This window comes from Argiope bruennichi, chromosome 1, assembly GCF_947563725.1.
Source record: "Argiope bruennichi chromosome 1, qqArgBrue1.1, whole genome shotgun sequence".
Classification (NCBI taxonomy): Eukaryota; Metazoa; Arthropoda; class Arachnida; order Araneae; family Araneidae; genus Argiope; species Argiope bruennichi.
In genome coordinates, this window is record NC_079151.1 from 95,754,132 (window position 1) to 95,766,495 (window position 12,364).

The 12,364-nt window shown below is 29.2% G+C and overlaps 1 protein-coding gene across 2 annotated transcripts in view; it reads left to right on the forward strand.

Annotated features, from left to right (window-relative positions):
* Nucleotides 1-10,949, forward strand: part of LOC129966174 (uncharacterized) — a 448,724-nt gene extending 437,775 nt beyond the window's left edge. For both annotated transcript variants that reach the window (XM_056080579.1, XM_056080587.1), the window contains exon 12: nt 9,092-10,949. In XM_056080579.1, the coding sequence (XP_055936554.1) occupies nt 9,092-9,318 (227 nt within the window). In that variant the 3' untranslated portion in view covers nt 9,319-10,949. The remainder of the gene's footprint in view (nt 1-9,091) is intronic.
* The last annotated feature ends 1,415 nt before the right edge of the window (nt 10,950-12,364 follow it).

The following is a 12,364-nucleotide window of genomic DNA, read 5'->3' on the forward strand; positions in this document are numbered from 1 at the left end:
TATGGTTCAACAAAATAAAGATGAAAATGTTGGACTCTTTGTATATATAATAAACTATATATTATTCAGTGAGAGTGACTCTTGGACTCTGTAATATATTACAGAGAAAGAGCTAAATGAAGTTATACTACCCGATGTAAACTTCCATATATTTTATGCATGATGAATAATGATATACGACCATTTATAAATGGCGAAATAATAAAAATGATGTTACAATCAAGATTTCATGTTACCTAACGAGTGTTATTTTTCTTTTTAACATCATTATTTCCTGAAATTTGTAATATGAAATGTATTAATATTATAAATGTTGCAGTTTCATTATTCACTGCCATGTGATGCAATATTTTTTGAGATTTACAATAAAAAATATTAATAGCAAAATGTACCCTTTATGTTTTTCTTAATCGTTAGGCTTTGGAAAGGTACTTCTGAAAATCTCTTAAAATATTTTGATGTTGAACAATTTTGTAGAGATTTTATTCTTTTTCTCTACAGAAAAAAGAACAAATGTTTAAAAAACTTATGGCGAAATCCATATAAAATTGGAATCGTTCCAAAATCTGATACTTTCAAAATATTTTGGAAGCGTTCCAAATAACAGCAACTCTATCCGTTTTCGTTCCAGGTTTTAAAGACCTATAAAGAGAATTAATTTTTCTTAAAGGTCATCAATTTCTAACTGCTAGTAACAGTTACTAAATGGATGAACTTTAACTGGAAGAAAGTTACTTCCTCTTAGCTAATTTATTTTGACTTGATTTATTGTCCTTAAGAACTCAATCAATAGAAAAATGATCTAAGGAAGGAAACAATATCAAAATTATATTATCGATTTACTATTTAAGGTATCACTTCAACTATGCTTAAATAGTTAATATTTTTATAAGCAAATAATCAATTCGACGTATATCAAGAATAAAAAGGTGTAAAAACTAATTTCCACAAAATAAATTATGGCAAATCGTGACGCTATGGAAACTTACTTTTTTAATCCTTTCTATGATTGATACCTTAATCGCTAAGGGAGCCTTACCCAGCCGTCAGTTTCACGTTCGTTTCCTATCTTTTATAAGATGGCATAAATGTTCTCGAGGGACAGTTTCTTCAAAATATTTTCTTGCGTTAATCTTGAAAGGAAGAATAGGAAGGAATTTTAAGTAGATGCTAAGTTTTCCACAGTGTTAAAATTTCCAGTTTGATGTCTTTGGTATTTTATCATCGTAACTTAAGCTTATTAAAATATATAAAATATTACTCAGATATTTTATATACTAGTATTTCATATATGCTTCGTAAGATATATTAAGTTATTCTATAGAGGTTTCGAAGATAAGTTCTTTGTCCGTGAATATTTTTAAAATGCGCCACTATCATTTTATATTATTCTCAGAGCATTTTAAAACTATAAATTACTTTTTTGTATATTAGGTAGAATATTGATGCGGTTCGTACAATGATTTGAAAGGATAAGATATCGGAAAATAAATATCGGATTTTTGGCATTTTTTAAAAATATTCTTCAGCAAATCCTTTCAAGATTAAATTATTCATAAAAGTTTTTAAATATGGATATACTTCTTTTAAAAGTTAAAAATGATAAATAATTTATGTATTTATGTATTAAGTTTTCCGAGATTCTTCATGATTTGTTTTCAATTCAGAGTAATAATCTATATATTTATATTGTTGATTATAACAAATTATTCAACCTATCAGATTCTTTATAATTTATCTTCTGTTCAAAGTAATACACTAAAAAAATAGTTCTAACCTGTTAACTGTTTTTGACGAGTATACTTTTTATGTAAAAAGTACAACAACTTGCGTTATGGCGCGTTTACTCAATGGCAATCATTTATATAATAATTGTTTAATTATTATATTTATAATTAATTGTTTATTATATAATATATATATGTTTATGGCAATTTAGATACGCATTTTTCGAAGAGGTCGAAACAGTTAATTGGTTAAAATTCTTGAATCCATTTATGATTAATAATTATAACATTCTCATTATTCAATTCGAATAACAATTAGACATATTTCCTTGAGGATTTATTTATATTTTTTCTGAAAAAAGAAGTCAACGTTTTGTCTACCTTCTATTTTTTTAAATTGCGAATTCTTTTTAAATAATATGACTTTGATTGTTCAGTTTTAGTTAACGTTAAAATTTTATTCTTGATTAACAATGGATCCTATCGTAAAAGTAAAGTTTCTGATTCCTAAATGCGGGAATCAGAAGCTTTTGAGAGGTGCCTGGATCTTGCATTCCTAGTGGATACAATAAATGACTAGGTTTGATCTACTCACTCCGATGATCGTCTATAACTCTATGAAAGGACATATCACACGCAGCGTAATGAGGACTAGAAATCTCTTATCACATTTGTTTAGAATTTCATAATGACTTCATCTTTCGGATTACAAACACTAATTCTTTTTACAGTGTTTATAGCAAAGAGATCCTGAAAAGGCATCTCAAGAATGCATATTAGAAGTCGGTAGATGAGTGAAAGGGCTCTCGCTTCTGCGAGGAAGGAAGTAAAATAATGATGTGGGTTTCACTTACCTTCACTATAAGGACAAAACATGTCTCCTCCGGCAGAAGAGATTGGGACATTAGATGACTATCATTCATATTAATCCAGATATCTTTCTTCTTTCTTTTCTTTCGCCACAAAATATCCCCGAACTTAGAATCTTTATGATTCCCTGTGGGTTGAATTGATATACGTGGAAATATTTATTTAAAAAAAATTAAGTTTACATATGGTACACAGAAAAAATAATTATATACAATATTATGATGACAAAGAGAGTGTTCAGTGAGGAGTACGAGTAGAGGAATTATTTTAAAGTTAATATATCTTGGAAAAGGGCTTGATTGAGATACGAGACGAAAATTTATTCAGGGCTTGGGTCTGGTGATATCAATTCGTCGTTGTCTTATAGGGAACCACACAAGATTTCTAATTTTGACTTTGAACATCTTGTTTCCCATAACGTTAAACCAGATATCAGCACGTTGTGATATTTAAGAGCAAATCCCGTCGTGGACCATTTCAGAATGAGGATAAGAATCTAACATGAGGAGATTCTCTCATCATTTAGAAATGTTTAATGGTGGGTAGTTGCGTCATTGCCAAAAAAGGGATGTTTACTGTAATGTCCTGATCTAGACTGATCAAATAACGAAGCAGAATTTCCAAATAATTCTTTATTTTACAGCCCTATATATACAAAGAACAACTTGTTCTAATCTTGGTTAAATAAATAGTTATTTACACCTGTAGTAGGAGATACAACAGTAAAAATCGAAGGGGTTTTTTTGAAACTCAGTTCTTCGTCTCGTCAACACGACCACTCCAAGGGTAGTTTCTCAGACACCGAACTCGTGGGCGTAGTCCAACAGTTCCTGCAATTCGTGTCTTCTCTCCTCTCTAAAAAATTCTCCGCCTCTTAATTTACATTGGTCATTTGAGCTCTCCTTCGGCCAATCGGTTTTCAGCCATATGCTCTCTCAGCGGCGCCAGTGGGTCGTGGGAAGGTCCTTTCACAAAGAGAAACATCTAGCATCCAGATGTTTGGACATCCCTTTCTCTTTGAAGGTACTATCAATACCTCTGGGACGAGGAATTCCATATGGGGTCTTTCATTGTAGTCACTAATGAACAGATGCGAGACCACCCAGGTGAAAAGATCCACTATCTGCCTATCTCGAGGAGTTTAGTAAGTAACAGCGATGACACAATCAGTACAACACAATGTCTTATCAGTACTGGGAAACGGGGAATGTTACAGTACATTTTCTTGTGAGAACTCTACTACTATTTAATCTTTAATTTACAATAATGAATGATTATAAATTAAAAATTAAATTGTAGTAAATAATAAAAATATTAAAATAAAGTATTCTACTTTTTATAAGCTAATACATCATTCGAAATTGAATTCTGAATCCATAAAATTACTTTTGAAACAATCCTACTCCAGTTATGGCGAATAATGTATTGTATTAAACTTCTTCAAATTTTAAAGGATCTTAATAATTTCAAACCTTTATGTTTACAAAATTCTGCCCATTTTATAACAATTGCATCTCTCAAAATTAAAACATGATTAAATAATTGTGTTTCAACAAAACTTGATGTTGATTAATATTTATTTCCTATATTATTTCTTTTTAAAATATCCAGTTCAAATTTTATTTCACTAGCTTGAATTGACCTACCTGACCTCTTTTGACCTACCTGAAATTTCTTATTAATTCTTCATACACTTCCCGGAATGTTGACATTATCTCTGAAAGTTAAGAGACTCTGGAAGACGCGAAACGACCAAATAATCCTTCAACCTTCGGTGTGAAATGTATTCTAGAGGTTCATAACTTCGATACTTTTACCAGCAGGATCCCATACGCCGAGAAGGCGGCTTAAGTAGAAGTTACGGCTTTTATAAATACCACTGCCGCTTCGACTCTAGCCTCTGCCTTTTCTTTCGGAATCCGGGAAAGTTTCCCTTCTTGAATCTGGATAAATCCGGGAGCAGAGAAAAAAGATATTTCTCGCGTACAGTTGACATTAACTTGTCATTTTACTGGTGTTTTGAAAATTTAGGACAGTCTATCTTATGTATTTTTTTCTTATATATTTTTCTTTTGATTTGGTTTTAACTTGGGCCGAGAAGTCTATGGATCCGTGTCTGAAGAGAATTATCTTTTCTTATGAGAAAATATTGGAGCAAGTCTTATCTTATTTTGATTTTAGATTATAGAATAAATAAAATTTATGAAAGTAGGTAAGAAATACAATGGTATCATTCAGTTTCAACGTTTCAGATTCCGTTTAGGTACATTAACGTACCTTTTATAGCAACGAATGCTGTTTGGTGTTTTGGAAAAGATCTTGTAATTTTGAATTTTGATGTGAAAATGAGGACAACACCAGAACTATTTTTCTCCACAATACTTCGCTTCAGATGAGCGTGGAGAAGTTAGACATTGACATTTGATTAATTATGTTCTAATTCTCTACACATGACGAATTGCGATTTCTAAACCTAAAACGCTTACATTCTCAAATCTGAGAACTTAGAATCTGGCATCGTGATCTCATGAATGTGATCTAAAAGAATCAAAAGAATTAAAACAAGCGCATGTATTATTGATACAAAGAATTCGCCTATGGATCCAAAATATTAATGTGTTTCTTTGGCAGAATCTTAATTCCAGGTTTGATGGTTAATAGTTTGAAAACGTAATATCATCTATTACTTGCTTGGTATATGTTCAGATATATTATAAATCCATTTTGGTTCATTAATTTTTTCTTTAATTTATATGGTAAAAATAGCGATTAAAGGAAACATAAATTTAAGTATTACCAATAACTGTATAGTTAAGCTAAAAATCTACAAGATGTTTTCCATAAAATTTCTAGTGTAGTTTCAAAATGCGTCATTAAAATGAACTAAACCGAATTATTAGGAATTTAGAGTTCACCATTTTTTTTAAAATGATTTCAGAAACTAGGTATATGGTCTTTGTGATTTAGTCTTACACAGAATCAGAGTATTAGCGTCTACGTGTCATTTAATAAAGCTAATGATGAAGAGGATTGAACGTTTTGTATCGGGAGTGCTTTTTGATAAGAGACTGACGATTAGTAGGGGCGAAAGAATCATATTACGTCACAGAAGTTACTTGTCATCGGTATATCAAGGAAAGATTCATTGATATAATGTATATAAACCTCATCAAACATCCAAATAGACTGATTTTAGTTCTTTTAAATAGAATTTTGTGACCAAAAAAATTATGAAATTTCTATTTTATTATGTTGTTTTGCACCATAATAAAGATTCTCGGTTTCTTTCTTCAAAGCGAAAACAAAAATATCTTGAATAGCAAGATATGTCATTCTAAGTTGTTAAATGATAATATATTATGCAATGACAACGATTCTACATCGTTCAGAATATTACTATAAACAGCTTGAATGTTACCATTGAGAGTACATATTGGCAGTACATTTTTTCCTCAAATGAATTAACCCTTTAAAGGGCCATTTTTTTCTAGTCATATTATGTTAAAATATTTTTAGGCTTGAAATTAGATTAAGAAAAGGGATTCACTTAGCTTACTAGATAAATTTAATTTGATTAATTAATTAATTTGGTTAATTAATAGTTAAGTAACAAATCAAGACACATCATTTTGTGTGAGATAAAGAACGGAAGCATCTAAGTTTCTGCCTTTCTAAAAAAAATTGTCAGAATTTATGCCAACCTACATAATTTTATACAAATATTGATAAATTTGGTGGGAAGCATACTTCCCATGGCCTTACAAAGAGTTAACATTAAAACCAAATATTAATATTACTATGTTCTATCTTTTTATTTATGCAGTTCTCCATATTTATTTAAGATTTCAAAAATCCAGAATTAACATCGAAGTATTTTACAAATCTTTACTTTTTAATTTTATTACATAATTTATCGATCTATAAAGAAGCGAAATGTCACCCACTTCACGCTAATAAGTGACATTCCGGTTCATTCAATATTTGAATAATTCATAAAAATCAATCCCGAAATAAATTAGATATAACAACATTTTTTTAATATTAGACTTCTACAAGCGACTTATGGGAAATCATTTTACATCTTTAAAACTATTACGACACTAAACTATTGGAAAGTTTCAGATTCACCCATATTGGTAACTATAATCGCATTCCAAACGGCAGCCGACTCAATAGTTTGTCAATACTTTACAAGCAGGTGGGCCTGTAATTCAATATTTGGGAAGACTACCTAAATTGTCAATATTAGCTTCATGTCAGGAACATTTCCATTCGGTGTGTGAGTCAGTGGATCAATAACGTCGGCCACCTTATACTATTGATTCATAAACACGTTCTTAACGTCAATATTTAAGCAACCTGTAACTTGCCCTTGAGGGATATTTGTGTTGGAAAAATTTAATTTCAAACAGCTGGGGATTTTATCCTAAATGATTCAATTATTTAAAGAATCAATTTAGATTCTTTTTGGAGTAAGTATTAAGGCAAGGTTTATAATATTCATTACACCCACTAGAGATAGCTTTTAACATGTTATCTAGCTATAAATAAGTTGATATGATGTTTGAGAGAAATAGGCTTAAGAATGAACTCGAATATGTAAGAAACTATGTGTATTTTTTTAGATTTATTTAGTGTTATTAAATTGGCTTTTTTACCTCAAATAATTTCAACATTTTTTTTCTATCGTAGAGAATTCAATTTTAATAAAAATTAGTAATTTAATAATCAATAATTTTAATAAAATTATATTTTATTAATGATCTAATGTTTTCAATTTTTCAATTTTTAAATTCTTTATTGCTTTTTGTTTTGGAATTCAATTTAATTCGCGATTTAAAATATTATGCAATCTTGGAATGAATTGTTATCAAATTCAATACCAGATAAAGTCACATATATGGAATAAAACAAATTAATCGATTAATTAATAAATAATATTTAAAATTAAATGATTAAATAAATAAATTATTTAAATAGAGTATTTTTTTTATCTAGATAGATATCTGAGCAAAATTTCCAAATTTAGTGTATCGAAAATGTACGGGATGGGATCAATTACAACATTCAGTAGTTACAAACGTGAAATAAATCAAGTTTAAATAAAAGTGTATAAAGCATTAAACGTCACGGTAAAATTAAAAAAAAAGAAAATGTTATTTATTTATTTATTTTGCTAAATACACTACATATATTCAAAATGTGTGGATAGATTATTACAATTCACATGTGTCGGTAGATTTTGAAATTTGATTCTGCAAAAAAAAAAAAAAAAAAAAAAAAGTAAATTAAAATAAATAGCTTGACATATATTGATGTTAATCGTATGTTTGATATAAAAAGCAAAGCAAAAAAAAATCTCAAGCAGGTTGTCGGTATAATTTTAATAATTGTTGTAGAAATCATGCCAGTTGTTTCTATTTATTTTAGGCTAAAAAACTTCTTTTAAAATCAGATTTCCTCCTATAAATATTAAATGACTGAAATCAGTATTAATCAATCCCATGGATTTGTCGCCAATATAGTAACTCAAACAATTAAGTGAGGTCCCTTTGTAGTCCTTTAGTGATTGTTTCACTGAGTTGTTTCCTCCAAACCATTTTGGTTTTTGAAGGATTGAAACATAGATTTATACAGTCAATCATTCTGTAAAAACTTCTATGGTATTTAATATTAAATTTTTCAATTTACAATTTCACACAGACTTTCTTTCTAGATAATAACTGCTAAACTTACAGGAAAATTAATTTTAATTTGCCTGTGTTATGGAATGTCAAAAATTATTTCATTGCAATCTTCATCCAATATCTAATGAAAAAGAAAGTGAGCACAGAAAGCAGATAATACCCATATCCATTTGTAAATTTAATCTTAAAAATTTCATTGAAAATGTTTTTGAGGAAAATATGTTGATTAAAACACTTTATTCTGGTATAAGCTTCGGAAAATATAATTTATCACAGTATACTGATATAACATTATAAATGCATTTCAGTACTATAAAGGGGAAAAAAATGCCATATCATTTGCCTAAAAGCAGTACTTTCTTTTAAAAAAGAAACCTTTTATGCTTATTTTGATTTTAAACATATGGAAGTTAAATGTTTAAATGCCTTTAATTACTGTTTCTGAGGAATATGTCATCACTTAAAGAAAGTCCCCTTGAAATTCTCCATATTCCTCTAAATTCTCGTTTCATAACCACAGAAATTCAAAAACGTTCAAACAGTTGGTAAAAAAACTGACAATTTTTAACATCATGTCCTTCAGAGTTTTAAGATTATCCGGTACCATTAGTACTGTACTTAAGTCATCATTTTCAACTTTCAGATTTGTTCTTAACTCCGAGCTAATTTCTATGCATTCCCGTTAAACACATTAAGCGGATGTCGTATATATTCTCTAAAATGAAATTTTGTTTGTGAATTGATTTTATTACTTAAACATATTATTTAATCGCATATTTTGTCTGATTTTTCCACTTTCCTTTACAGAGGGAATCGAAGCCATCCAGCTGACAGAGATGGGCTTGTGCTTGACTCGTCCCGTCTTGTACACTGCAGTCTTGGTGGGAAGTGTAGCCCAGGTGGTCTTCTTCGGTCTCTGCATCCTCTTCCTGGTGTTCGTGCGCAAGGCTAGGAGGATGACTGGCCAACCCATCGGTTACATGAGCAGTCGTGGATCAGTCTCCAGCAAACAAGAACTTTGTGCAAGCTCGTAGCCTATAAGAGACAAATCAGATTGAGCGTGTACCAAAATGAATTAATGAACATTTGTAAATGGATGAACAAAGCTTTTTGAGTATGTAATACCCCTACATAATCCTGGATAGAAATTAATGGGTTATCGACAAATTCAATCGGCGCTGTAAATTTACCAGTTTCCGAGAAGTTGGCAACTGATCTTGGTAGAGATGATGAAGTGATAAGAAAGCTGCTGACAGATTATCATGGATGATTTGTCACCAAATTTGAATGCAATGCCGCCGCAAAAAGCTCAGATGTTAATTTCTCGAAGTCAAGCTATAGATTTCTAATTTTTTGTATTGTTTCATGAATACAGGGATTTGAAAAAAATTTTCACTTTAAATTTGTAAGGCTTTCGAATATCTAAAAAAAACAACAAACCTTAATTAGATATGTGTTTAATTCTGAAATTCAATAATTATGACTAAATCTTTAGTAATATTTTTTTAAAAATTAATACTAAACTTTTTTTTAAACAAAATTCCGAAATATTTTTTTGAAAACCATTTCAAAATGTGATTTGTAAAATATGGAATTCAATCCAATAAATCTTATTTTTCAAAACAAAAGTCTGATAACAATAAGAATATAATAATTCATAAATTATTGGAATTAATTTGAACCAAATTAAAATTGGATTCCAATGAATTTTTATCGGTCATCTCAGCAAGATTGAAATGAAATAAGTACTCCCCTTAAGCCTTTTATCTATATCCAGGATTATGTTGCACTTTGAAACATACCGGAAGCTTTCCGTAAAGGAAACAAGAGACATTACGCTAGCGAAACAATCTTCACATCTCGTTCCCTTCTCTTTTATATATATAAATATATATAAAGAAGCAATTGTGCTAAAAATGGGAAAATAAACGCCTTTCCGCTAAAAGTAAAACGCATTATTATTGATCAAGAAGCTTGTGATAACTCAAGAGGTTTTTTGGGTAGAGACGTTTTCACCGGTTGAAATCGTTGCTGAAGCATAGTTGACCGATAATTGCTGATATGCAAAGATCTTATCAGATAAAAGACTGTGAACGCATGCATAAATATACGAAATACGGCAGATAAAAATTAATACAATGTTTCAATATTATCATATGTTGATGTATTTTTTATCGTGAAGAAATGCGGTAGCTTACTTAAGAAATTTTCGCTGAATGTACCGCTGTGAAAATTGTTGATGCTTTTTTTTTTTTTTATCACCAGGCAAGAACATTGCAGTTGTTTCTTTTTCCTTTAATATTGCAACTTCGTAGTTGCAATTTAAAATTAAATGTGCAATAACCATGTCTCCGAGTTATTATTTTATTTATTTTTTATTATCAAAATCAATAGGACTATTTCATTTTCGTGAATGCAAAAAAGAACTAAGATATGGAACCAACAAAAGTTTCTTTTAACAGAATTTTTTAATTGCTGGAAATGAATCTATCATTTAAAAGTTTAAAATTTAGATATAAACAAAAACAGTGGCACTTGTAATGTAAATTTCATAAATTTAAAGTCAATGAATTCGATCGAATCATTGATAAAGATGATATAGCAAAATTAAAATTCATCAATCAAAGTAGATAAAGCAATTATAAATTATGTTTTAAATTATTTTCTTTCACAGTTTCTTTATATTTAATAATTAATATTCTCTTTTTTTTTTTTTTTTTTTGATAAATAGTGATTTTGTGAGTTTACTCTTAGCGGAAATATAAAAAACGACACAAAAGAAATTTTCGAGTTGTTGAAGGCGAAGTGACAAAAGCTTTTCAGGGGTGTTTTTCTGTCTTTTATTTTGGAAGAGGAATATAACGTGATATCCTAGGGTTTATTGTTTTGTATAATTTATTTTGTTTCGTACTTGGTATGCATGTTATATATATATTGCTCATCATTGTCTTTATCATTACGGGATGGCGTTATACTTGCTATGTATTCTTTAAGTAATGGTTTGCTTCTCTTAGTTGGTTACATAAAAATATTACATTTCCAAAAAATGCGCTAGGAGGGAATTCGTATGGCGTCATATTCACGTGACAATGTAACTGCGCATGTCATGAAATTTTAACGTTATCTTATTTTCCTTCTAGGTGAAATGTAGTGTGTACTAAAATAAAACTGGCATGGTTTAATTTAATTGTATTATGCGAACAATTACTTAATTCAGTATTCCATTGCTTTATCTCTTGCATCGTGAAATTATAGGTGTATAAAGGAATTACAGGCATAATTTAGTTGAAAAGTTGAGAGTATGCTGAACGTTTAATCAAAGGCATTCTTGAAAACTACATTTTAAGAACATTTTTTTTAATATTAAAAGGTGTTGCATCTGCATTCAGCAGCAATAAAATATTATAAATAATACTTCTCTAATTACCAAAATGCTGGAACATCAGATTCACTTAATACGTAAGAATGATATGGAATTAGGCAAATTCGCTTACGTGCCAAAATAACGTTCACAGCTGTAAGAAGAGAATTTTAATAAAATTAATATTTACAAAAAAGTTCTGAAATAATTTGCTTAAATTATTGTTTGCGTTTTTTCACAAGAAATTATTAAATAGTGAGGTTTAAATTAAATCGTATACGTGACAAAATGTTTAATATTTGCTCTGATTCAGGATTGCAGTTATGTGTTTCCAACAGTAATGTAATATCGTTGCATGTAATAACGATTTATTATAATATCGTGTCTTAAATAATTAAAACTAATGCATTATCACACTTTCTGATTTACTAATTTTTCTGCAAAAGTTAGTAAATACGGAGCGATAACATATATCTATGCAGTCTCCCGATAGGTACAATTTTAAAATCATTTAAAATAATATAGCATTTCTAATTATTTCTCTTTTTTTTCTAAATTATATGAGAGTTCCAAAACAACTATTGTAAAAAACAATGTATTTAAAATATATTATTCAATGAAAATAGCAAAGATTTAATTAGCAAATATAGATTTGTCTTTATATTTTTTACAGTGCACACAACATCTGTTAATGAATCGTTTAATTCGTACAATAGTTA